Genomic DNA, 27,499 nt, shown 5'->3' on the forward strand with positions numbered 1-27,499 from the left:
TGAAATCATAGATCAATCCTGGCCTCAGAGAGGATCATTGATCTTTGACTAAAGAACTGACAGAAGTCTGTGGCTAAAGAGGGATCTGAAGAGCTTTGAACCTGCTAGGATGCCCTGTGGAAGATGGACAAGTTCCTCAGACAGTAGGTTTTGAGACACATTTTCTTTGAGACCCTTTTTAATCTGAACGAGTGCTGTTTTGCTTTGTAAGAGTCAGTAGGATAATCTTAACTCTGAAACAACATGTAACTCCACAGCCTGAAATTCACTCAGATCTACTTAGACAACAGCAACGACCTGCGGCTGCCTGGAGAACTGGGTCTGAAGGAAGTAGATCAGGGCTTTTCACACTAAGAAGGAGCTAGCTAAAGGCCCGAGATCCAAATGGGTTCCTTCAAGTCTGTTCAGAGGTGGATGAGGTTAAAAATTGCATTAAGGACAGCTCCACTTCTGCCATTTAAAACCATGCTCTACCCAGGGCAGCCGCAGGTCAGGCTGGGGGGGCCTGCCATACCCTTAATACCTAACACTGAGAGGTTCTCCACACACCCTGTATCCTTAAAATAGCCCCATTCCTGAGAGCACAAGCTAGTGCCCGTAGTTTCTTAATTGAACTATTTACAGTTTCCAGACACACACGGGGTTTTCCGCTCTATTATGTAACTAACGGATTACAGACAAAGGGATTGCAAATAAACCTGGGAAGATGTCCAATTTTGTTCCAGAATTATTCTTTCTCTGTGCACCAGTGCGATTCTGTGGCAATAAACTAGTATTTTACAGGGCATTTAGATCAAGATACTAATTCTTCTGTTTCATTTTAGAGTAAATGAAAGTTGATTGAATGGAAACGGTATAGAACAGTTCTGGGGGGAAAAAAGGGCCATCTTCATAAATGGTATTGGTCATTTACTCGTCTTTTGGGACATCTTTCCCCTACCTGCAAAGCAAGTGTCACGATGATAATTCATCTCAAAAGAGCTTCCTAGGAAATACTTGCAAAATGTTTTGGAAAACTTAGGTGTAACCTGTACTTGAACACCGTGTTTTAAATTCAAAATAAGCATTGGTGTGAAAAGCATAGGAAGTATTTACTTGTGGAAGTAGCTGGCTCGCTGAAATGGTCACCTAACTGCGTGAACACACCAAAATCACAAAAACCCCCACCCAAACCCAGAAATCATTAGCAATACTGACGGCCCATGAGTTTTTCATCGGGAAGGTTGGAGCGCACAGCCGGGTCAAGCCCTCAGGCTTCCCCTCCCCAGCTGAGAGGGGCTAGCTCCACTGGAAGCGCATTTTAGGAATCGCAACGACTCTCCGTGGGCTCCCGGTGCGATTTCAACCCCCGAGGGACGGGGCCTGGGCTGCGGGCCGCGGCCAGCCGGCGGGCGGCAGACCCCAGGGACGTGAGGGCAGGCGGCAGCCCCCCGCCCCGGCGGCCGCGCCCGCTCGCAGCGGCCGCCCCTTCCCGCCCTCCTCCCTCAGGCGGGCCGGGCCTCGCGCCCGCTCCAACGGCCGCCCCTTCCCGCCCTCCTCCCTCAGGCGGGCCGGGCCACGCGCCCGCCTCAGGCCACCCGCCCGGTGGGGGCGGGGGCGGGGCCCGCGACGCCCGCTGCCCCGCCCTTCCCCTCTAGTCATGCGCAGCGGCTAGAGGCCGAAGGGGAGGGAGGGCCGTCTGGCGCGTCCGCCGCCCCGACGTGGGGCGTCAGGGTTACGCACGTCCGCACGTCGTCACGGCGGAGGGCTCCTCCCCGCTGGCGACACCCACCGCCGGGCACGGGGAGGGGGCGGCTGCGGGGCCCGGGCGGCGCGGCGGGGCCGCGGGCGGGGGGTATATGGCGGCGGTTCTGTCCGCCCTGGCTGCCAGGCTCTCCCAGTCGGCCGCGGCCAGGTCCTACGGGGTGTTCTGCAAGGGGCTGACCAGGACCCTCCTCATCTTCTTCGACCTGGCCTGGAAGCTCCGCATCAACTTCCCCTACCTCTACATCGTCGCCTCCATGATGCTCAACGTGCGGCTGCAGGTGGGGGGGGGGGGGCTGGCGGGTTCGGGTCGGGTTGCCTGAGGCGGCGGCTCGTCAGCCGCCGTCGCTTCTCCCCGGGTAACGGCAAAGCGCGGTCGGAGGCGTTGCGTGCCCGGCCCTGGGCTGGGGCGGCGGGGAGGCCGTTGCGCTGCCTTGTGCCACCGAGGAGGCGGTCGGCGGGGCTCCGCGGGGATGCAGGTCCGCTCCGGGGACGTGCCTTTGCCCGGGTCGAGGTGGAAGCGTCCCCTCACGCTGCTCGGTGTGGACGTTAGCGGCGAACGCGCCGCTGTCTCGTCGGGTCCAGCCGCGTTCCTAAGCCGTAGTTAACCTAAAGACGGCCAATAAATTGCGAATGTGTGCGCTGCGGTGGTACGTTCTTGGCAGCCTGCAAGGAGCTGGTAAAATAACTTCCTTCGCCAGTTTGTTTGGTGGGTTTTTTTAAGTCATGAATAAACGTAGCAGGGAAGATGTAGAGGCAGTTTCAAATAATAATGTCGTTGCGTGAAGATGACAGTTCAGATTTAATTTGCATCTCTCCTGTCTCGAGCCAGTTTTCCACAAAACCTGGAACTCCGTCGTTGTGTGAAAATGACGGTTCAGATTTAATTTGCGCATCTCCTGTTTCGAGCCAGTTTTCCACAAAACCTGGAACTCCCTTTGCCCTAAAGACATTGGGAGCTCTCACCCTTCGTAGGGTTAAAGTTTCATTGGTTTTGTGATGAAATGAAAGCTTTGCTTTTAACTGGCAGCAGAAGCAGGCTATGGACTGTCACAGCAAACCTCTGTTCTAGCTAAAGATTGGACACTGTCTTTCTCCTCATAAACGTAGCTGTAATGAAAGTTTTGACATCTGGCTAGTGGCCAAATGCTGAAAGACAAGTCTGGTTGTGGTTTGTGGCTTGTAAAAGGTAAGTTGGAATGGGAAGAGGTCAAAATGTGGTGTCTCATATTTTTATTTTTGGGACTCGTTCTACAGTTCTGAAGTTGGAAATTGAGCCATGCTGCCAGGAGTTGTGCACGTAGCTTAGTAACCTTGGTGGCTAAAAATGCCTTGCCTTTGCTTGTTATCTGCGTTGGTACATAATAGTTCTCTTGTAAAAACATCAGCTTGTCATTTGATTACAATCTAGCTAATACCCTCAAACTATGCTGGTGCAGCCAGTCTGACCAGTTCCCTTTGGGAAGCTGTGCATGGTACATTGTTGATTTCCAGTGTTGTGTGTCTGATTTCAGCATGTGCTTCTGTTCACAGAAAGATTAATATTTGCCTTTCGTTTTAAGCCTCTAATCAGTTACTGTCTGCATTTCTATTGGTTAAGGAAAATGGTACTGTTATGCAGCAGATCTCTCTAGCTGCTCATTTGCTGACTCACTTTGATGCCTGATAGCAAAAGAGAGTTTGTAGCAGATTGAACTGAAACTACAGAAGGAAGTTTATATTTGAGTATACTTCCTACCCCTTTGAATGTGCTCAAGCAGCCTGGAGGCAGACTTGTCTGTTTGGACTGTTAATTTCTGCAGTTGGGTTATTATTTTTCTTTATGGTAAAGATTTTTTTATTTTATTTTTCTATATACTGGGCACCAAGAAACTAGGATATTACTGTAATTACTTCCTGCATTCTTTCTCTTTAGGTCCATATTGAGATCCACTGACTTGTGACTTGGTGTGCTGCTTGCACTGTATGCTGCAACTAGAGTCAATCACACTCTTCTTCAAATTCAGCCTGTCGTGAAACAGCAAAGCTGTGCTCATCTTCTCTAGGACTATGAAGAAAGAAGATTTAAACCAGAAACGAGTATGTGACAGTGGCCCAGATCATCACGAGGCAGCAGCTCACCTGACACACATGCATTCCATGTTGAACAATTCTCAAAATCATAGTAGCAGTTTACAAGAATTATTTTATTTTAACACCAGGAATTGTTCTCTCCTTAACACTATACCTCTGCCTTCTATTGGCAATGAAATGCCTCTGAGTTTGAGTGAATCAGCAGAGAGGAACTCAAGTGCAGCTGTTCCTTGGAAGGATTCATTTCATCTGTGTTTTTCTTCTGGGAAAGACAGTCTTGATAGGGTTTCTCACTGCATTAATAGTATTTCAGTAATGGGCTGGTTGGAGAAAGCTTGTAGTTTTGCTGGAGACTTTAGCTCATGCTGTCCGGGAGACAACTTTGTATGTTTTGCACACCTCTGGCTGGGAAGTTTGCAGTATAATAAAAAACTGCAGTTTCTGGAATTAGAAACGAGCAGTAGCAAAGAGAATGAATCGCAGCTTGCATTTCTTAAAGAGTTGGAGCTTGGTGGACTTCCTGATCTCTCTTCTATTCCAGTTGCCTCACTGAATGAATATGCTGTGGGACTCTTAAACAACCAGAAACCACGTTTTCCTCTTTGTTACTTAAACCTTGTATCTTCAGAGCAAACACTTGGATACAAGCAAATGCTTTCAAATATACAATATGTGACTAATGATTTTCACACCATACAGCTAGTAATTTCTGTGCTAGCTTTTGCACTAGCAGGTCTCTGGTATGCAGTAGTGAAGGTAAAAAAGTACTAAGATTTTAATAATTACTATTTTTAACATTAATAGAAACTTAATTAACTATATAACAGAGACAAGGTTACAGTTCAGGTTTTAGTGAGAAGTAAACAGCTAAAGTAAAAATTATACTTGTGTAATTGCTAGCAAAACTGGCTGTTGGAAGAATAGGGACTTTTTTTGTAAGGAATATCTACATCTGAGCGGACAGAACTTAATCTCAAAACTCTTTGGGACTTCTGCAGGTCTGCTGTAACACTAGGCTAGAACCCAATTTGATTGTTTAGCACAGATCCTTTGTTTTCTTTAGGGTTTGTATTAGTGGAGTGTTCTGGCTACTATTTACAACCATTTCCAATGAAACTGTTTCTTGTAAAATTGAATTCCTACTCTGAATCCAACAGTAACTAATGTATTGGTCCTTAAAACACTTTGAACTGGAAAGCTGTTGGAAGGATGGGCTTCAAGACAGCATAATTCTCAGCAGTGTTTCTTTTCAAGGATGGTACTGCTCTAATTTAAACAATATCTCGTGAGGTTTATTGTGCTACAATAGGCACTATAAACAATTTTCTAAGAGAATGTTTTCTTTCCTTGAAAAGGTGATTGTTATCACTGAAGCATAGTAATAATTTCTGGGCCTGTTGACTTTGGCTTTGGAACAGACTTCTGACAACGCGGTTTGGCAAAGAATGGAGCAAGAATGTTGGAATCAATAGAGCTGCTTGTGAATAAGGATTTGCAGGAATAGGCTCCTTGTGGGTACTTAGGTGGAGAAACTCATTGTGCAGTAGGTCAAAGTTTGAACTCAGTGTCCAAAAGTCTCAACAAGAGAGTTGGTGTAGGTGGGCTTAATGTGCTCTAGGGGCTCGCCTAAAGAGGGAGGTATTGATATGGTGAGTTAGGATGCGTTTTCAGCTCACCCTTCACTCTGAGTTAGAAGTGAGGACTTAACGCAGAGTAAAGTCATGCCAGTGATTCACACACCAAGTATCCTTTTTGCTAGCTACCTTACTTCATTTTGGAAAGAGAGTAAGTGATGTTGCATTTAGTTTGAACTGAATTCACCTGGAAGGCCAGCAGAGTTTTCTAATGTGGTGTTTATTTGGGTGTTAGCACACTTGTGTAGAGAAGTCCTTGATTATGAAGACAAGATGCCGGTTGTCAGTGTTACAGGGAGAAATGCTGGAATTTTTTAACCTTGAGTGCTGGAAATAAGATATACTAATTTTTGTGTTAAATGATATGTTGTGTTTTTATTATCCCCAGTGGTTGGCTATTTCTTCTGGATGTTAGAAGACATAAAAAGCCATTTACTTCAATTTAGAAAATAACTTTTTCCCTGGTGTGTACTTTTTATTAATTGTTTAATTTCTAGAATTTGAACACATGATTACCTGTCACAAAATTACCAAAGGCCTCAAAATAATAATGGATTACATATTGTAAGTAATTATTTTGACAGCAGTAGTTTCCTCTTAGTCAAGCCGTTCATACTATTGCCTCCCATCTCCACTGCTGCAGTTTATCACCCTTGCAGTGGTATTAAACAAGTGTTTGTGGATCAAGATTGCTGAAGAGATGTGGATCTGAAGCCCCAAAACACCAGAAACAAAGACACTTCTCCAGAAGTCAGTGGCTTATTTGAGTTACGGTGTTAAGTTGTTGTCTGCATACAGCTTGACCCAAACAGACACTTGGCAGAGCTGAGGGCAGAGGAATGAAGGTGGGGAGGGGTTGCAGCCTGTTTAAGCTGGCTTGATGGCTAAAGAAAACATTGTGCAACTGCATCCTAATCTCTATAACTAGCTATATAGGTAAAGAAATACTCTTTCCCGGTGTGGTGAGCTTTTTTAAGTTGCACATAAACATGATCCTGCATCCGCAACTGAGTGCTTGAACTTCCTGTATAAAGAAACTATTGACACAGTTGTACCTGTAGTTGTTACTTAAGACCTTGTCCATTCAGCTGAAGGGTTTGGCCTGGAAGATCCCCTACTCTGCTGTACGTCATTTGGGAACCACATATTTGGGGAACCATAGTTACATACAACAGAAACTTGTAGGTGATATTGTTGGATTAATAGGCAAGAGGAGTAGCTAAAAGCATTAATCCAGTTTTTAATGCACCTATTCTTTGTGGTGATTTTAAAGGGGGGGGGAAGGAGGGCAAAATGAAACATGAGAGAAACCACCTGTAAATTAGAATTTAAATGTGTGTACAGTGGGGTGCCAAGGGTTGTCTCTTTATTGATGACAAGCCTATGCAAGAGGGGATCTTGGAATGTTGAATCATGTTATGTATCACAGTCCTGCTAATCCAGTCCTGTTTTAAGCAAAATTTGCTTTGAGTGAGCGGCCTTTAATCACTTATTACAGGATCACTTTAAATACAATACAGCTAAGCAAAATTATGGAATTTTTTTTGTATTATATGTATATTGAACATAAAATATATAAAGAATATGTCTTAAGTGAGTGGATTTAATCCATTTTGAGATAGTAAATGTACCTTGCCTTGGATTTTATTGCTTAAAACCTAAAAGGTAACTTTTGAACTTGAACATTCCTTCTGAAATTCAAATAAAGTATAGTTTGGTATGTTAAAATCTCACGTAATATACTGCACTTTAAGCTTGGGGAGGCCATAAATTGAAAGCACTGTTCTTGCACTAATAGAACTGTTTGACTGGTGGTGGTGACAATGCTCAAATGGCTTTTACTGTGTGTGTGGAAACTAGTGAACCAGAAGGATGGCAATCCTTTGAAACTGTATATAAATCAAACACTGTATGGTTTAGGCCACTGTTCTCTTCCTACAAATGTTTTGATATTAACTCATCTCAAAAGATGGAAAGGTGTCTCAGCTAAACCAGTTTGTATGGAGTTTTGTGGCTTCAATAAGTCAGATGTGGAGAGCTTTTCTGAGTACATGTGCTGTTAGGGCTGAGACTACCTTGGATGATTATTACAGTACAGAAGAATAACACTTTTAGTAGGGGTAAGGGACCTTTATACTGAACCGGCAGTTGCCTTCTTATTTCCAGTTCCTCTCTCATCTTGCTCTTCTGTTGGTGTTCAAAAGGGGTATTTCTAAGCAAAATGTCAGGGTTCTAAACAACTCGTGCTTTCTAAAATTCCATTGATCGTTGTCCAGCTCCTTCCTGCATAGAAGAGAGTTCTATTTCTGCCATTAGAAAACAAATTAAGTAAGAAAATATTCAGTATTTAGAGAATTGCCTAGTAGTTTCCCATAAATGTACACTTGAGTGGAAATTTACTATATGGTGTACTGCTTTGAAAAAGAAAATATACTTTAAAATGTGTGCGCACAGAGCTCTGCATGTAGATAAGAAGTGTTTTATCACAGTATGATGTTGGAATGCTTATGCAAATGCTTATTTACTTTCTGCCATTACAATGCAAAATGCAGTAGAGATGGTGGTGTACTTCTCGGTGTGATATTAGCTAGTGCAATCTTAGAAATCATGTGTGCATCATTATGTACCATGAGACAGTTTTATCTGTAGACATTTTTTAGCCTTTTGCTTTTTCAGTGTTGGGTTGTTTTTGTTTTGTTTGTTTGGGGTTTGGTGTTTCATTTTTTGGGGGTGTGTTTTTGTTGGTTTTTTTTTTTTTTTTTTAGGACTGTGAAGACTGCACTTTCTTAGAAACTTTGCCAAAGTTTGCTTTCTTTCTCCATTTTTCCTCCCTTGCCCCTCCTTATAGGTATACACACACACTTTTAATTCTTGGAAGCAGCAAGCCTGTACGTACTCTCCTCACATATCATCTTATTGTCAAGTTATTCCTTTTGTTTTTATGGCCTGGTCTTACCTATAGTTTCCTTCTCTTTCTTCCCCATCATTTCTCAGTATAGGCATATGCTGATATTCTGTTCCATTTCAGAAACAATCCCCTGTAATTAATTACGCATAACAAATTGACAGAAACTATGTAGAGATGTAAGCATCCATAGTCTGTCATTAGGGTGTTATGGCAAGTGGTATATCTGACAGAGCAGTAGGTAGTCAATGTGACATATTTCTGCTTTTTCCCTTCAAAACAGCTGCTTTGATTAAAATATAATTAATTTGAATTTGTAGTACCTCTGTCAGCTGAGAATTGTAGCTAGAATTTGGGGCTTATCAAACACATTGAGGTCAGAACTTAAACAGTTACACTAGCTTCAATGCTCTTTAGATTTTTAAGTTATTAGTACAACTTTCTGAAAAATTCACATGAATGTACTTGTAATATTTTGAAACTTTTTTCTAAGAGTGCATAGAATAAAATGTGTTCTGACACTTGTTTCTGTGATGCACAGTCAGTAACTGGGGAAAAAAGAACTTTTTAGGATTTTTTTTTTAAATATTTGTGATGAATCCCCTTTCAGTATCTCAGACTACAAAGCCTCTAATCCTCAAGGAAGAGCTGCATTAGATAGAACTTTGAAATAAACAACTTGTTGCCTATGAAAATACTAATATTTATGATCAGCTCGCATACTTAAATACAAGGACGTAGATTATCAATCTGCTGATGGTGTGAAAACAAGAAAAATGTGGAAGTGCTAGAATAATGCTATCCTTTACCACCCTGCACTAAGTAAATCCTATTGGTGTGTACTTTGAAACTAATCCTGTATTGCCTTCCAAAATCTCAATTATCTTAGTCTTTTTGGAATTGGTGATACAAGATTCAGACCAAGTAGATGGTTATTTCACTGTTAATGACAAAATAAATTTAAAAGCTAAAACATTTTAGAAAATGGCCTGTAGGACTTCCAGAAAGAAAATCTGCCTTGAAAAGATCCAGTTTATTTCTGTGATCTCAATATTTTTATATTCTGTTTTGCAAATCTCTTTTCTTCCTTGTTTGTGGAAGATCTGTATAAATGTGACAGCAAAAATGGTTAAACCCCAAACTTGTAGAAGTATCAGTGTTCTTTAATTTTCTATTTGTATTCAGTTTTGCCTATTATCACATATAAAGATCCCTAGAAGTAATTTAAGCTTTTGTTCTTAAAAGTAGGTAAATCTAATGCTTAGTGCCTGATTCATCACTTGAAGTTGCGTGTTCCGTGAACTTTCTTGAAAATGGGTTCTGCTACCTGCTGGTGACTAACACTAATCTTAAATGCTGACACTTAATACTTCCTCTAAACTGTGATGTTATCCACGCAGAACAATTTTAGTCTATGGCCTTGGTCTTTTGGCCCTAATTTTTTTGTTTGTTTTGTTTTTTTTATTGCAATGTGGGAGATGGAGAAGGCTGGCACAAACCATTCTTGTTTGTTCCAGAGAAAGATGTTTACAACTTTGTATGTATTTTAGAAATTTATTGTAACACTTTTTAACTTGTGAGAGGAGTTTCCATAGTAAACTTGAAACCTCTTGTCCTAATGAGGTGAATACAGACTTTTGAATAATACAGAGTGCTATCTAACCTTCCAGAAGCTGTTGGTTGTGATGTTGCTCACTTACACCACAGGAGGGAGTTAAACAGCAGTCTTTTAAATATTTTCAGTTACGGCATCATTTTTTCTTAGTACAGTGCATTTCATTTTCTAAATATGGTGACTTTGACTTGTCTTATGGATTGTCACTGCAAATAGGTTAATGTACAAAATCAATACACAGTGGTTATGTATTGTAACTGTTTACAATTGAACTCTGAGTACCAATTGATGGGTTTTCTCAAGCTATTTAAAAACAGAAATAAAAATCTTTTAAAAAATGATCTTTTGTCTGTGCTCAACAAAAGAGCTAGTCTTTGTGCTTCTCATTCCAGTTTTTCACTCTATAAATTGTACAGATGTACTTAAAGATACCATGTTTCTGACAATATAAAGTCAAACAGTGAGTGGCTTCTTCAGAGATACAATTTGAGATGTGTGTTTACCAAATACCAAACAAATTTAAAACCTGTGTGAGAATAAAAGGGCTAAATGCCTTATGCTTGGCCTTGGAAATCTGGTATCTGAGCTCTAGGCTACCTTAATCATGTTAGCCACCAATATTAATTCATTGGCATTCTTTTTACACTTTTTTTTAAATTTTTTATTCACACACCTTAACAAACCAGTTACATTCAATGTAATTCCAAGGTATTTCCTAACTAACTAGCTCTAATCTTGCAAAAGAATTTCATTTTAGAAGGGGAAAGCAAACCATGCTAAATATGTAGAATGGCCATAGCAACTCTCTTGCATAAGTCAGGATAACATTGCTGGATGTTTCTCTTCAGGGTTAAAATCACCTTAGTATTAACAGATATGTCAGACCTCTTGTTTTTGTTGAATAAAATATTCACATTAAAGGAGTGCAATAAACATATATCCTCTGCTTAATGTTGAGCATTAAAAAACATGAAAAAAAACCCAAACCCCTTACTTTTCACATCTTTTCTGAAAGTTGCTAGCAGCTAACTTTTTGATTCTAGACTCAAAAAGACATAATTAAGTTAAAGTTTTTGTTCAATCTCAGGGTCCCTTGATGCCACAGGTGATAAATTTTGAGGAAGTATGTTGTTATTTGCTGTATTCTGAAAAGAAATGGTATTGACAACCCTGAAGAAAAGGCTGATATCTTGAGTACAAAATTAACGTGTACTATTTTTCTTAATGATGAATGCTGAGAGCATCTTTCCCCTCAAAACATGCATATAAACAGAAAAAAAGAAGGGGGGGGCAGGGGGAAAGGAAATTGAACGTAATCATCTAATAATGTCTGTGAAGTTTCGGCACATGGTTAGACATCCACAGTTAAGAAAGTGCTATCAGTGTGCTCTCTGCACTTCACTGTAGATTACTCACTGCTTCCAGAATTCGCATGGTACATGCTGAAGTAATAGTTTTTAATCTCTCTGGCTGCCTGCAATGTTCCAGCCAATACACTGTGACAGTGATGTGATCTGGCCTTAATTACTCATTTTGTCATCACTTTCAGATGGTTTATCAGTAGTTTTATATGTATTTTTATACAAATGGGCATGACACCTGCAGTACATGGGGAACCTCAAGGAACTCAGAATACTAATTACCAAATAAACTCAGGAATGGACATGCTACCACATGCATATCCAAATCTCTTCCTATTAGGATTTGACGTGGTTTGAAGTCAGATTCAAGTTGGTGGCCTATGACTTTGTGGTAGTCTGTCTTTGTTCATCTCAAACTACAGAATTCTATGAGACCGTCTCATCTGTACAGGAGCCCAGATTTCCTTTGTGCAAATCTGAGATTGCCAGAGAAACCTTTTAGCAGTTTAGACACATCACAACATTTATCTCTTCAGTATGTTTCTTAGCTGTTGCCTTTTCTGGCAGATACGATAGCAGCTTAAAATTAAAAAACCAAAACCTCAAACCAAACACAAATACCAAAGATTCTGCTGAAGATGCTAACTCTTCTTAAGGAGACAATTTTTTAAAAGTAGATAGGGTGCTTTACCTTCCATTAAAAAAGAAAATATTGGATGGAGGTCTTGTTATCAAGAACTGTGGTGTGCTTGTAAAAAGCATGTTCTAAGTCTCTTGAGCATTAGGAAGTGCTATGTCTATTTGTTATCACAAGTATTTTCTAGACATATCAAAATACTCCCTTATTTATCTTTAAACTCATAATTCAAAGAAAAGAAAAAAAAATCCAAACACATTTTGGAATTCTTTCAGGTATTATGCATTGTTAAAAGTATTCCCAGGGCAAAGGACCAAAAACCAACACAGAAGTCAAATGCTCACCTCTTGCTCGTTGAACAAAAAGCCAGCAGCAATGACAAGCAGGATGTTTTTGATGCCTTTTTGGGGGGGGGGGCTAGTGGCTGGAGCTTTTAATCACTTTAGCTGGAAGTTATTTGCAAATAACCTGTCTTGAGCTCCGTAATCCTGCCTGGCTTCGTATAGTAAAAAAATCTTTTCTACGGGAGAGATTCCTAAATTGCTTTTCAGATCTTAGCCTTGTATTTCAGGTATTGCACATTGACTGCTAGCATGTATGACCTGCTCCAGAGTTAGAATAGTTACAATATTTCCAATTTCTGGCCTTTGCTCCCCTCCTTCGATATAAAAGCATTTATATTGATTTATATATATATATATCCAATTTCCAATTTCTGGCCTTTGCTCCCCTCCTTTGATATAAAAGCATTTATATCGATATATATATAAGATTTAAAAAAAAAAACAAATTTTTTTTATACTGTATAGCACCTTTCCAAGGGCTTGCTTGTACACCTTCAGGTGTCTGTCATTTTAGGTCAGATTTGTAGATGTTGAATTTTCTATCAATCAGGCTGAAAATCAGAGACTACCAGAAAAAACTAGATTTACTTGTAAACACAGAATGAAAATTCAAACCTTTTTTAAAGTTGGACAGCCTTCTTTTATCTTCTGTTCCCTCTAGCTGCTTTCTGAGTGAGAACATCTGTACAGACTATAGCTGATTTTGAGTCCCTCACTTTGATATATGGTGTGTGTTCCCAACAATCTGTTGCTTAAAATAAAAGCTGTCTGGTCTGTGTTGTCGCTGTCAAACATCATTTTCAGAGCTCTTCCTCACATTTTCTTTCTGGTTTATAATCATTCATTTGCAGTTGATAACTGTATCTTCTGATTTCTTCCTATTTAGCTAATTTACTTGCCAATGCCAGCAAGCTAGATGTCTGTAGAGATTTTCATCACTGGATGTTTTGTTATGGTCAGTTCATCAAGCTTCTTCACTACTTGCTCAATTTACAGTTAATTCTAATATATTTTCAAAAAGCATCCATAAGGCATTGTAGCTGTTCCTGAATGGATTATTTAGCAGTTTCTCTTTCCTCACATAGGAAGTGTTTTTTCTGAAGGCCCTATTGAAACAGCATTGTCCAAAGGTTTGATTCCATTTTGTATCTTGCTATTGTTACAATAGTTAATATAAAAGAATGCGTCTATCAGTGAAAATACCCCTAGTAAACCTTTGTTACTCACATGCGCTTGTTAAATCCAGCAGCTGATCTGCCTGGGAGGGAACTGCACTTCTGCCTCCTAGCCGGTATTCTAGCTGTGATAAATAATGACATACCCAAGATGACTCTTGTCAACCTAACATACAAAACTTAGGAGGTACGGCATAAAGTCAGGGGAACAAAACCAAAGACCAACCATGAAAAAAAAAAGTGCTTTGAACGTATTCTTGGTTTAATTTTAATAGGTCATTTTGCCAGAAACATGGGATGAGAAGATGTGAACTACAACGTGACACAAGAGGCAACATAGGTATGATCTGATTTTCCGTTATAACAGGAACTCTGTCAAATAGTTCAGATCCCATGGAGGGAGTGGGGTTAAATAAGGACTGCAAATGGGCTCAGAGGGAATGAAAAAGTGCAACTGTTTTACATTCATCTTATGGAAAAGGAAAATTACACTTTTACTAAGTTTCCTGCAGAGTTATTTCTGTTGTCGTTCCAGTCCTACATACACTTTATGAAAATGCTGAACTAGAAGCTGAAATAGTCCATTAAAAATGTGGAGAAAGCAAGCAAGGTTTTGGGGTTGTTTTTTTACATTTCAAAAAGTGTAATCAATAAGAAAAGAAATCTGATAGTAGGATTTATCTGTTTAAGTAACTTAAAGTGGTTTTAGTAGGACAAATCACAGCTTCAATCCTGTAATCCAATCACACAAGATCAGTACTGATGTCTAGCCTTGTTGACTTAATCAGAGCTCTGTAAGCATGAGGATCTCCCTATGTGAACCAAACCACAAGGTCTGGACTTCTGTGTTTTATGTGAATATCCTTACGGTTAGGCCAAATTAAAAGTCCAGGCCTACTGACAGTAGAGTCAATGTGAATCTTCCCAGCAATTCAAATGGAGACAATGCCATGTTCCTGAAGTGCTTTGAAATTCATCGCATACTTTCCAAATACTGTACTCCTTGTAGAAAAACAATCTTAAAATGTGAGTATATTATATTGAAACAGACAGTCAGCATTTACCAACTGAGAAGTATAAAATAAAATACACAATGTCCAAAGTTACAGCATACTGGATGGTCTTCTAAAACAGAGAAAACTCCTAGGAATTCCAGTTTATAAAATGGTGTAATTTGCTACTTTATTTGAATGATTAAATTGCTAACAGCTTTTGCTAAGAATTTTTACATAGCTTTAGTTACTATTGTTTTTTAATCTTGGATATTCTCACATGAACTGCACAAAGTCATTGTTAACCAGGTTATTTTATGCAAAGTAAGTGTAACTTTGGTGTTTTGTTCCTGAAGTATTAAATTTTAATTTTTTTGTCTCTCAACTACACATCGTTCACCTGCAATAAGCTGGCTCTTGCATTACTTTGTTTAAATTCAGCTGCTTGATGTTGATGCTGCAGTTAAAGCAATAGAAGTTTAATATTATCTACTACTAATGATCAAGAAAAAATACTGGACTATCTTCTTGAAATGGTGAGTTAATGAAGTCACACCAAATTACATTAATTAGAAAGTCCTTACAAGAAATTAGGCTGTTAGAAGCAATGGGTATGAAAAAATATTTTCAGAGCTCTTTTTCTTTTCAGTTTAAATCACAAAAAATTCTGCTTTCAAATTAATCTGACAAACATTGTTATGTTGTAATTATTTCTTGTTATTTTAAGAAAGAATCCACAGTCAGTTTCTCCCAGTTATTCTAAAGGGTGTTGTGACTGACACACACATCAGCAGAGTAGTAATAGAGTGTCTCCTTGCAATTTCCACTTATAACAGAAGACATCCCAACTAACAGTAAATTCAATAATTCAGGGAAAATTTTACATGACATTGTTTTAATTTGCTGTTATTACCAGTGGCTTTATTAAAGAAGTACTACAGAAGTGTTAAACAATTGCTGATTGTTAGAAGGGGAGGAGAAATTATTTTAATCAGGCAGACTCCAAACTCAGAGGTGGAGTCTGCATCTAAACTTTTGCTAACGGGCTCCATAAGGAAATCAAAAAAGAGTTCCCATTATTTAACCAATTACTGAATGTGAATAGACATGCCTCTGTTCAAAACTGGACTGAAACCAACGTAGTATATCCACACCAGCTTTGTAGCAGCCTTCAGAGTCTTTTGCTCATCATACTCCCAGCATACCTCTAATCTTGTGATCTAGAGATAAAAGACCATTTCATTAACATAAATATGAAATTGTAGTTTTCTGACTGCATGTATATAACCATATATAAGTATTTACATATAAACATACACAGGCAAAAGTATCTTTGGTTGTTTAGCTCAAGAATAAATTTCTGCTTAAGTGCTTTCCATTAATGATAAAAAAGTCCAGTAGCAAGGAATGGAAACACATCCCTAAGTGCTACATTAAGCATGGTAAAAGCACACCTTTCTTTTCTGTTGTATTATTCTGGAATTAACATGGATCTTTCAAAATCCCAGTGTGATAAAGATACTGCTTTACTCATTCCTATTGCCTACAGTCAGCATTCTGGAATGTTTAATTGATTAGCAGTTTAGATTTCTGAGAAGACTGCTTTATCTGCATTTATCTGACATTACTTACAGTTTCATAATCTAAAAAAATAGTATTATCTTGTTTCTAAGAGTTTCAAGACAGCCTTTTTTTATTTTAGCTGAAGAATATGAAGAAGACTTTATCTCTTTTTAACTCATATATGTATATCTCAGCTTTACTAAAACAGAATGAAATACAACATTTATAGAAAGGAGGGCTTTGTATAAATTATGCAGAAAGTCCATACCATTTCAGGAAAAAGCAGCAGCTAGAAAAAGAACTGCCAGGCCACTGTTCTTCATAAAGAGTACATCTGGAAATTCCATAGAAGCAATCAGGACACTGAAGATTCAAATGCCTAAAAATACTTCATGGAATGATTTAATCTATGAAGGAGATAACCATTCCTGTCAACAAGTTAAAAAAGGTTTTCACTGTGAGAGAATGAGACATTATTTAAGAATATAAATAGTACTCAGATAACAGTCTATTTATCTTGCAAATGTGATGAAGATGTTGAAACAATTATCTGTTTGTTTTAATTGTAGTTATCTGCCATCTTGTTTTTCAGGTTTGGAGTCTTCTATACATGCTGAGTTCTGGAAAAGCCTTACAGATGGGAATAAAGAGCAAGGGCATGATTTTGTTAGTCATGAGAATTTAGCTGTGCTCATTATCCATCTTCTACTGAAATGGTTTCTCTTCTAGCAGGAATACCAGAATGCAGGCCTTACCAGGCCAGAGAGGAGAAAACATCCTTGCAGAAAAGAATTAATTTGTTTTCAGCTGGTACAATAACTGAACTAAATATCCCAGATTCTCATGCTTTTGAAGTGTTCTCAGTCAACAGCAGATTTAAAAAACTTTTAGGTGAAAAGTCTTTCAGGTATAAATGTACTGTTACTTCCTAGAGCTTTTGATTTTTCCCCACAAACATATAAGGAAATGGAGAATATATTCTGTTAAAAAAAAAAAAAAAATTCTTTATCCAGTGTGAAAATGTTGAGCAGTACGCATTTACTTGAGTAGCTTTGCAGATTAAAATTGTGCAGTAGATATTTTAAATGTGAATCATTTTTCTATAAAACATGCCTTAATACTTCTGCTATTTTGAAAACAAAAGATTTGCTTTCAAAATATATCTTCACCATCTTTGTTTAATTTTGGCTATTTGGAAATTTTCTGCATCCTGCTGAATGGCACACCTGATGCAGACATCCTTAGAGGAGACCTTGCATCTGTACAACTGAGATTTCTGGTATTTGAAAATATATTGAAGCTTTTAAAGATACACATAAAAAAAGGAAACAAAAAAGCTTTAATTGAATTACTTTATAGGACATTACTTTTTCAAATGTGTCTATTGTATTTTGTACACTAAGTCAATTTTTTTTTACATTACATTGCTTGTTTTATCTGAAGCATGGCAATTTGCCAACCTTAGCTTTTAGTGATAAATTCTCCTATACAAAGCAGAAGTTTTTATATCTGAGACCATTTCCTTCTGCTATTTTATCATCTTCCTGGTTTTGTCTGCTTTCAATAAATACCTTTGTATTTTCACATCTTTTATATGCATGTATACACAGATCCTTTCCTCTGTATTATAACTGATAGTTGCAAGTTGGTAAGGATAAAAAAGACAGACTGTTGACTTCAATTTCATTGCATTAATATACTACATGGATGCTTTTATATTACAGTATTAAAAAGTCTTAACATATTAATATTAAGAGTATTTCCTGAATTTGGGAGTGGGGTGGGGAGGCAGGGGTTGATGTTTCATAACAAGGTTTTAAAATGGAAATAATTTCTGTGTACAGCTATATTCGAGTACTACATATTGACACACGGAGGCTGGGTTCTCACAGTGAAAATGCGTTATTTTAAAGCATCTCAAATTTAAGCATATTGAAATTTAAAATCTGAAAAGAAATTATGGTGGAGGCCAAACATGTCTCCTTTATCTGTCCCAAGAGGTCGAATATTTCTGCCTGAGGAGAAAAATCTAGAAAACTCAGCAGTAAGGAGAAGCCACAGAGATCCCTGCACACTCAGTGGAACCCCAAGAAACCTGAGGGAAAGGAGCACGGAATTAGGGGTGGTCAGGGGAGAAGAATGAGATTGGAGTAAAGAAGCTAAAGTTACAATGCAGCAAACTGGAGAAAAGCTTTTGGAACTTACAAGAAAGAGAAGCTGTCCCTGATGTCACTGCCCATTTTAGCAGTCTGTCATGAATTCCTCTTTCCCACAAAAAACTGTTACTAAGGATGTAGGCTGAAAATCATCATGTACTAATCTTTTTATGAAGCCGTTTTTGTTGTTGTTCTGTAGACCTATTGTTCTTTTACAATTATATTAATAGACTAAAAATAACAAGGGCAGTTCTATCAGACTTAAATTACAAGTTTGTTTCTTAAGAATTATTATTTTATACTGTGCTGATGGAGATCACAGAAATCCTTTTCTGACCACAAAGGTATAAGGTACCAAATTCATCCTTCATGTAACTGCACTGAGGTAAATGGAGTTACATAAGGAATTAATTTGACCTGTCTCCTCCATTTCCTTGGAAAAATTCTTTGTTTTAGCACTTGCCAAGTTTTAACTTTGACTCTCCCTTGCTTAGAGACAGTTTTTCTTTCTTTAAGACTATAAAGAGAAATACAGCAGGAAAAAGATAATTAAAGTGAAGATCTGCTTTTTAAATTGAAAGAACACTTCAATTATGGTAAGAGAATACCAAACCCTTTTTGTTTTGGTATAGAAGCATATGGGATTATTCTAACACACATAAGGATATGAAAGGAATAAAATAGTATGTACAGCCATGAGAGGGAAAGGATTTAAGTGATGTTTTTCTGCCTTAGACCCCATGTTTTTCTTTCTAACTGCAGCAGTTGGAATAAATAGGGACCTTTCTTGGTTAGAGACAGTAAGAATTTAAAATATTACACATCACCTTTTAACAAAGAATCATCTCCCCTTTTCACCTGGACTCAGCAGGAGCTAAGTATTCAAAAATAACCTACAAGACAAGCTGAAGGCATACTCTCACCAGTATACAACTGGAATTTCATGATACAATAAACTTAATTTTTGGATGGCAACATGGCACAAAATTCTTTGTACAAATTCAACTCACCAGTACGAAGTTATTTAAAAAACAAAATCCTCACAAAACAAGGAGTGGAGAGTGGGTTTACTCCTGATGATTTTATGTTAGGGTTCCTATCATCTGTCTTCCTGCTGCTGGTATAAAACCAGGATAAAGCTTGGTCTAAACACTGTAACTCATAGCTGGCTAATCTTGACGGAAATGCAATTACATGCTCATATTTGATCTTGATCGATTTATTACCATTAGATGATCTAGTATTGCACAGATCAGACATTAACAAGTATGTACGTCTGACTACAGGCACAGTTTGAGAAGGGCTGAGCATGAGGGATCAGAAAGTGAAATTGATGGAGAGTCTGTGGTTCACAGTAAGGTTAGAATTATGCAGGGATATTGTCCCCACTGACAAAATAACTACCCAGCAGCCTGCCTTCCTTCTTTCCACACCATCTGTGTATGACAGTCTACCAATGCTGCAATTGTGCCAATGCAACTGTTTGTGGGACCAGAGTGTGAACTTAATCAATGGAATAATTCTGGTTAAAAATGATTAGTTTAGACAGAACTTTTAAAATCTGGATTAAGTGATCTGATTTACAGCGTGGCTTCACAAACGGTTGCATGAACAGCTGAGAGGGCACTAAAAGTCACAATCATTGGTTGCCATTCCTGCTTCTGTCTAAATTTATGGTTCCATGTTTATTAAACCCAGATTTGTGCACTGCTGACTAGCCCTGCAGCAAGATTTGAGCCAGCTCATGTAGAGATATGCAATTGCATTTCAGATGCTCACTGGTGAATCAACAAGAGCACCTGGTCTAACCCTCCTAACACTGTATGTCATGAGGGAGTCCAGCTTGTCACTTGGCTGCCATATGTACCGTAGGATGCCAGCCCTGTTACACTGTGGAGTTGTTTAAGAAGGCTTCTCTGGGCAGGGAGGAGGAAGGAACTGTGGGGGCTTCCCCTGTTATCAGCACTACTACAATAATTCCCTCAACTGCTGCCTTACGCATGCAGCTAGAGCAGGACTCATGTATGGTCTGCAGCCCAGCTACAGCTCCCAGTGTAGGATGAAATAGGAATTTCAAATTCCCAGGCCTCGGTGAGACTGGAGAGTGGTATGCAATATGATACACTGAACCATCGCAAACTGGAGTTAGCCAGCAGAGGTGAATTCACAGACTGGCTACTTCTCAGGGTGGGAACAGAGTTGGGCCTTAATCAGTGCACTCTCCTTTGAGAATTACTTTACATCAAGCTCTTTCATTTTCCTGAGATAGAAAAACCCTCTCAAGCTTAATGCAAAATTCCACTCATGATCTGTTTCAGCCCATGTCCTTTGAATCCAAGTCCTCTTTTTCTGTTATTTTAGGCACAGCTTTCATGCTAGAAAGCATTCTCTTTGGGTCTAGTACTATGCATAATTAATACAGGTAGAACAAGTTCTAATGCAAAGTATATTTTGGATCATAAGTATTACAAAGTTGATGGACCTCCACAGTTTTTAATGCATTTGGTTTTCCTCACTGGGACATTCTGGTGTTCTTCACCCAGTGACTCACCAGTGGCCCTATCGGTGTTACAGAATGGAAACAAGCACTGACTTCCAAAACCAGTAATATTTGATGCTAGTAGATTAAGCTCATTTAGAAGTCTTAAAAAACCAACCAACCTCAAAATATGTCAAAAATTGGAAATTGAAATAAGCTGCAAATAAAATTCTGGATGTGATTTAAAAGTCCATCTGGAGAAAAACCCATGCAGAATTCTTAGAAGAGAGGCATCTTTAACTTTCCAGGTTTTGACTATTTTAAGGGAACGAGCTTCCTATCCATACAAAAAAGCACCATTCATGAAAGATGCTTGCCTTGCTAAGCTTCAGCTTTGATGTTCTCCAAAGCAATATAAAATACTTGCACGTACAATTTTTTTGGACTAAATGAAAGGTGCAAGCACTTTTGAAACCATTAAGACAACCAGCAAACAGGATTTTCTATAAATGTGTTCTTCCAGCTGAGACAAATATGATATGTGTGACAGCATAAACATTTTAAGAAACAATACATGGCTAAAACCCGTCTGCCAGACAGAGGAAGTCAAAGAGTTTGCCTTAGGGGTTTAAGAATACCAGATTATTCAAGTACTGATAAATAAAAAGGAAAAAAAAAAAAAAAAAGACATGATGATGGACTAAGACCTTCCTGCCTGGAAACTATTAGGCAATGCTTCTTAAAAAATACAAATTGATTGCCTAGATTTGAAATAAAAGTATTCTTTAATACAATGGCTGAGTATCGATGACAGTGATTCTGACTATCAACAAGGTATTGTCTTAGGAACAGTAATGCTCGCACCATTTTTCTAAAAATGTGAGCATCTAAGTGAGCAAGTAGTAAAATCAACCAAATAAATCTAGTTTACAAAATGTTGCGAAACATCTGTATTCTTTAAGATGTATCTATATTCTTTGAGATATATCCATAGTCTTTAAGATATGTCTATATTCTTTAAGAATGTATTCTTAAGACTGTACAGATCTTTGTGTCTTTAAGATTAACTGTTCTCCTTAAGGGTAAGTATAAAATCCTTCTTACCAAATCTAACAGAACTCACAGTAAGCCAGACTTGCAAATTGGTGATGTCTTGACTGAATGGATGAAATGGGAATACCTGCATGCAGGATGACTACCTCCTTAAATAAGATTTCAAAGATTCTTTCTTACTTTCAACGGTAAGGTGCATTATTCCATCTCCCTGTGTCTGATACTGACATCTTGTCTAATGGCAGTTACTTTATTTCTTTCGGCATTGAGAAAATTCAGAATTGTATTTCTTGTCTTTGAATACAATGTTACTATCTACTTCCCAATTCTTATCCATGTAATGAACATCATCCTAACTCATGCTTTTGATCAGAAATAAGAAGTTTTCAAAATCTATCATCACAAAATGGAATTTTACATCACTGAAACATTTGCATTACTGAAAGAGGAAACTTATCAAAGTAAGATTAAGCTTATTTCTTTCTACAGGTAAACTGAAGATGAATAATTAAGGTGTTTCTTCAGAATTTCCATTAACCAATAAAGAGCAATCCAGAAAAAAGGGAATCCACTCTTGCTGAGAAAAAGATCTGATAACCGACAGGACTTTCCTACTCTTGAATTATTTGATTATTTAAAAAAAAAAAGAAAAGAAAAAAAGGGAGGGGTAAAGATTAATTTTCATTTTCATTCACTACTGCTTGGAATCTGGTTCAAATTGAAACCCATAGAAATGGCTTAATATTTAATGAGCAGTTTAGACCACAAAAATGTGATGGAAGGGATTCAGTTGTCTTCACTGACTCTCTGTGTAGGGACAAATGTCATAACAGATGCGCTCCTGACCCCTTAAAATGAAAAATGACATGATAAATTGCTACTTAGTGGAAACTGAATCAAAACAGATACCAAACTATCCAAAGAGAAGAAAAAAAGACAAAGCATGTTACCTGAAAATTCAGCAAATAACCACATTTATCACTAAGGAATCAAACCTGTCAACGGCAGGTTTTGGAGTAAGCCAAATTTTCCCCTAAAAATAATTTAAACAGACCAGCTATTAGACTATTATTTACACAAATGATAGACTATGAAGTTCTTCCAACACAGAAGGTTACACTTGTGGATATAAAACTGGCAAAACATACTTGTGGTAAAAATAGAGTTATGACTACAGAAGGGACTGCAAGAAAAAAAAAAGATCAAGCAATCTTTAGAAAACTGTTGATTGAAACCCTATTAATATGGAGAGAAAAATAAAATTCATACATATACCAAAACAGAGGAACGATCAAACTTCCAGCAAACCAAGTAGATGCAAAAGAATTACTCACATGAGCAGGAAATAGTTTATTGGAGTGTATCCTAAAACTTGCTGAGACTGTAACCTGTCTTGCTACCTGGCATCTTTGTTGGTAAGGAACTACCCAGTATTTAATGACAGTAGCATTGTTACTGTTAAACTACCAAAAACTATAGTGTAGTTCTGCTATGGTAGAACTACTATAGCTATGATGTAGAACTATGACTGTAATTCTTCAGTTGATTTTGTACATTTTGAAAAAATCTATTCCTGACCTAGTTAGGTTTATAGCCAGACACGAGACTTATTTTTATACACAGGAAAATGAGACAGCAAGGTAAAAGGTTTGATCTTAAAAGTTTCTCTCACACATCTCACCTTAAGATTAAACACCAAGTAAGCACCTTGTACACATAAATAACAGTTTTATGCCTAGAACGCTTGTAGGATCAGGCCCATGCAGAAGTAAGTCCATTTATAATATATACAGTATGTGTGAAAATTTCAAGTTTTAAGGAATATCTGCTATCATTTCAGAGATATACAGCCTTGAAGAAGACACTATAATTTCAATACTCTTTCGTACTATGTATCATTAATAAGTAATCCTACTAAAACAGGACTGGAAAGAACAGATTTTCCTTGAGAGGGTATTGAATGACATACATTTCAAAGTTACAGAGTAAGCTACGTATTCAATAATACAAAATACTGAAAATTTAACTGTTTACTCAAGTTAATAATGAAGTTACAATAAAGAACGTTTTGCTTATCTCACAAATTTGGAATTGTCTGATTTCACCACGAAGTTTATATAAAATATCCCAACTGATCACTTATAACTAGGACAGACGTTTTTCATATCTTGCTTGCATCACAAAATCATTTTTATCTTTGGTATTAATTTGGAGAATTTTAAAACCTTGTATTGCTTCCATGAAGTCAACAGGAATTTTGCATTGTACTGGTGGTAGGACTGTTCTCCACAGCTCACCCTTCTCTGCTATTAGAATTAGTGATTGGGCTATGTTTTATTTTGCACTAGAATTTTCCTTATAGCAAAAGTATATTAAGCTAGGAAGGAGGGAAGGAGGGAAAAAAGATGATACTGACAAATGAAAACAACAAAAGAAAGGAATATATTTTATATAAAGGTGTAAAACAACACAGATGAAATGAAAGTAAACAATCTGTGATCAATTATAAAATCGGAGTTTTTCTCATGAACCAGATTCCCCTCTAATGTAAATTAACAGTTTGCTCAGTGTGCAAAAATATTCAAAGCCCACTGTCAGTTCAATTGCATTCAGACTTATTTTAAAACCACCCTGTAATTGCACTTTATAGACACACATTTCAAAATAAATCTCTTACCAAGGTAATGGTTCTGTTTTATGTAATCATATCCCTTTTATACACTAACTTACTAAACTTATAACAATGTTGAATTTAAAATATGAAAAGAGGAGTGCTTTAAAGGTTTGTGATGTTTATGAGTTGTAGATGAGGTAAAACGCTTTGTCACCACAGCAGCTGTCAGAGCCAAACCTCAGCTCTCAGCAAAATGGGCTGTAATAACCACCTATTAGCCGTGGTGTCAAGAGGTGAGTGCTCCCGCCACAGCTTCCTAGACGGTGCTCTGTCCCATGCCAGCCTACATGAGGAAAATGAAAACCCCGATATCTTCCTGTTGGCTGACCCTTTCCTCCCACAGCTTCCTTTCTGAGTAAAATTTTGACACCAAAGGTTTTAAAAAAATAAAGGGGTGGTGCCAAGGAAGGAAGGAAGAGTGGTCTGTGCCAGCACACTTCTGCTTACCTTTACGGACTTTGGAGGCTGCTGATAGCCCAACTCCCGTGGTATCTCACTGAAGATCTTTACTGAGAACTTAAGAAATCCCACAGATACTTTGACTCCTAGGGCAGTAAGCAGGCAAATCCTTTCTGTTACCAACACAGACAATACACACCAGCACAAAACCCTGCGCTGCATACGGGCAACAGTCCCATTTGTACACCAGGCTCCTCACGACCCCTGCGGCAGGGGAAGCACCCAGCACCCTTCCAGCGCCGGACCGGACCCAAGAACAAGGAGCAAGTAAGACTCAGCAGAAAACATGCAGAAGCGTCATACGCCTCGGGCTCCTTTTCGGAGACTTCGACCCACCCCGTCCCCCTTCACGACGCCGTTCCAGACCAGCCTTCCTGTCACCTCCCGCCCCTTCCCCTGCCCCTGGATCCCTCGAAAAGAGCCACCGGCTCTGCGGACATTTTCTGGCCGCCACAGACTCTGAAAGACAACCCCCACCCACACGAAACCCGACTGACTCGACGGCTCCCCTCAGCCCCTCCTACCGTCGCCCCCCGGCTGCTCCCCGGCGGGCGCCCCGCAGGCCAGGCTCCTCCCGCCCCGCGACCGCCGCCCTCGCCCCCTTCCCCGCCGCGACAACCCACGGGGAACTCGTTTTAAGGGCCTCAACGCTGCCAGGCCGCGCCGCGCGAAACCTGCCGGGGAGGGAACACCGAAGAAAGGCGGAGAGGCGGGAAGGAGACAGGCTCCCCTCACCGGGCCCGCTCCGCCGCCGCGGGGCACGGCCGAGGAGCTGCCGCCCCCTGAGGGGAGGAGGCAGCACGGCGGTGGCCGGCGACCCTGTGGCGGCGGGGGGGGGGTGGCGGTGCAGGGCCGGCCGGGCCTGCCTTCCCCCCTCCGCCCCTCCGCGGGTCACATGAGAGGGGCGGGCGGCTGGGCCGAGGCGGCGGCTGCCGCCGGGGCTGAGGCAGGGCTGGGCGGAGAGGGACGGGGCAGAGGAGCGCGGCGGCGGTAGAGGAGGAGGAGGAGGAGGAGAAGCGGCCGCGAGGCGCCGAGCGAGTGGAGCGAACCCCGGGCCTCCCTCAGCCGCGGCCGTTGCGGAGTGCCCTGCCTGCGGCCCCAACATGGACGAAGAGGGCGGCGGAGGTGGCGGCGGTGAGTGGCGGCGCTTGTGCGGGGGGGGGGTGGGGGACGACGGCGACGACGACGGGACGGGGACGCGGCCGCGGCCCCTCACCTGGCCGTGAGGAAGGCGCGCTCGCTGCCGGGGCGCCCCGCTCCCGGGCCGGTGTGTGGGGGGGGGCTGTGGGGGTCGCGGCTTGCCCGCCTCAGAGGCCGTGACATTTGCTCCCGCCGCGCCCTTCTCCTCCGCGCGGAGCTGCCCGCCGCTGCTGTGCCCCCGTCCTGCCCGGCGTGTTCCCCCCCCCCCCCCGGGGGCGCTGAGGGGCCAACCCGAGCGGAGCGACCGTAACGGCGAGTAACGAGCAGCTCCCCGGCGGCCGGGAGCGGAGGAGATTCGCGGCGGGGGCTGGCGATTTCGCCGGCGGCCACAATGGGGGCTCTGTGCCCCGCGGCGGGCGCCCCCGCGGCCGGGAAGGGTCAGGCGGGGGTGGGTGGGGAGGGCGTGAGGCGGGTTTGCGGCGGCTCGGGGGGGGGGTTCGGGCACAAAGGGGGGCGGCAGGGCAGGGGGGTCCCCGTCCCCCCGCTGCGGTGACAGCCCCGCGACATCGCTGCGCTCCCGGCGTGCAGCTGCTCGTCTGCTGGGGAGAGGGAACGGGGGGGGGGGGGGAGGGAAGAAAAAAGTGTGTGTCTGGCAGCGTACGAGCAGTGAAAAGAATAATTAAGCTTCGCGAGGGCTCTGTTTGTGTGTGTCATCTTAATGGAGGCTCGGTGATAATCACGGGGCGGTTCATCCAGTTTAAACAAGGTGAACTGTTTCTGAAGGCAGGGGTGTTCATGCTGGCAGATACTACTTTTAGAAAATCCGGACTCGCATCTTGGGGGAGCTTTTATTTTTAATTTTTATCTTTTGGAGACCGGCTTGCACACCGTCCCAGCTTGAGGCAGTGCAGACTTGCAACTCGCTTCCCTCCTTTAATTTATAATGTGTTTTGTGAGTGCGTGTGTAAAGCTGCTGCCTGAAATAACCAGTTCTTGTGTATCATCAGCGATAATGGTGGCTGAGGAATAGCTGATCCTGCCTTGGGGCAGAGGGATTGACTGAATGGACTGCCCTATATTCTCTGTGTCTGTGACTGTGTTGGTGGTGGTGGTGTAGAATGGAGTGATGAGGATGTATCTTAAATAAAATGCTAAACATCCTGTGTTTGAATGCATTGGCTGATTTCTAAATAGGTAAAGTAAGGGCTAAGCCTTGTATGATTAATAGTTGCACGGTGCTTGCTAATTCTAAATATAATTACCCAGAACTCGGAAATCAAGTGGGTGTGGTGTTTGTTTTGACAACTCGAAAAAAAAAAATGCTGTGATGAATCAGAAAAGTAATTCTTCCAGCAGTTGTCTGGAAGTGTGGCCATTTCTCAGCAGGCATTTCTGCTCATTTTGTCAGTGATAGACTTAGCTCTTTTAAGAAAAAAAAAATCTGAAAAAGGAAAACAAAAGACAAAACAAGCCAGTCCTGAAAAGTTATTATTCAA

The 27,499-nt window shown here is 40.4% G+C and overlaps 2 protein-coding genes and 2 long non-coding RNA genes across 5 annotated transcripts in view; 3 read left to right on the plus strand and 1 right to left on the minus strand.

Annotated features, from left to right (window-relative positions):
* The first annotated feature begins 1,693 nt into the window (after positions 1-1,693).
* SMIM10L3 (small integral membrane protein 10 like 3) lies at positions 1,694-10,311 on the plus strand. Its single transcript, XM_069810147.1, has 2 exons — positions 1,694-2,024; positions 3,659-10,311. Exons 1-2 carry the CDS (start codon positions 1,839-1,841, stop codon positions 3,677-3,679), a joined length of 207 nt encoding a protein of 68 aa, XP_069666248.1. The 5' UTR covers positions 1,694-1,838; the 3' UTR covers positions 3,680-10,311.
* A 2,503-nt stretch (positions 10,312-12,814) lies between these two features.
* LOC138690540 (uncharacterized) lies at positions 12,815-17,792 on the plus strand. The gene is made up of 2 exons (XR_011329333.1): positions 12,815-13,674; positions 13,763-17,792. It is a non-coding gene; the product is annotated as an uncharacterized lncRNA (long non-coding RNA).
* On the minus strand, positions 15,358-25,735 carry LOC138690539 (uncharacterized). Of its 2 annotated transcripts, XR_011329332.1 has the most exons (5): positions 25,487-25,619; positions 24,852-24,949; positions 22,681-24,687; positions 16,311-16,376; positions 15,358-15,699 (listed from the first exon to the last, which is right to left on the minus strand). It is a non-coding gene; the product is annotated as an uncharacterized lncRNA (long non-coding RNA). The 2 variants fall into 2 exon arrangements; XR_011329331.1 differs by lacking the exon at positions 22,681-24,687 and having other exon boundaries at positions 16,311-16,470; positions 25,487-25,735.
* Positions 25,735-27,499, plus strand: part of CYTH3 (cytohesin 3) — a 53,175-nt gene continuing 51,410 nt past the window's right edge. The window contains exon 1 of the mRNA XM_069810144.1: positions 25,735-25,997. Within this exon, the coding sequence (XP_069666245.1) occupies positions 25,967-25,997 (31 nt within the window). The 5' untranslated portion in view covers positions 25,735-25,966. The remainder of the gene's footprint in view (positions 25,998-27,499) is intronic.

The sequence above is a fragment of the Haliaeetus albicilla genome, chromosome 22 (genome assembly GCF_947461875.1).
Source record: "Haliaeetus albicilla chromosome 22, bHalAlb1.1, whole genome shotgun sequence".
NCBI lineage: Eukaryota > Metazoa > Chordata > Aves > Accipitriformes > Accipitridae > Haliaeetus > Haliaeetus albicilla.

Excerpts from the sequence above, each read along its gene's own strand:
- SMIM10L3 (XM_069810147.1), top strand. The coding sequence starts at position 1,839 with ATGGCGGCGGTTCTGTCCGCCCTGGCTGCCAGGCTCTCCCAGTCGGCC. Across the intron at positions 2,025-3,658 it reads TGCTCAACGTGCGGCTGCAG|GTCCATATTGAGATCCACTG; the intron begins GTGGGGGGGGGG and ends CTTTCTCTTTAG.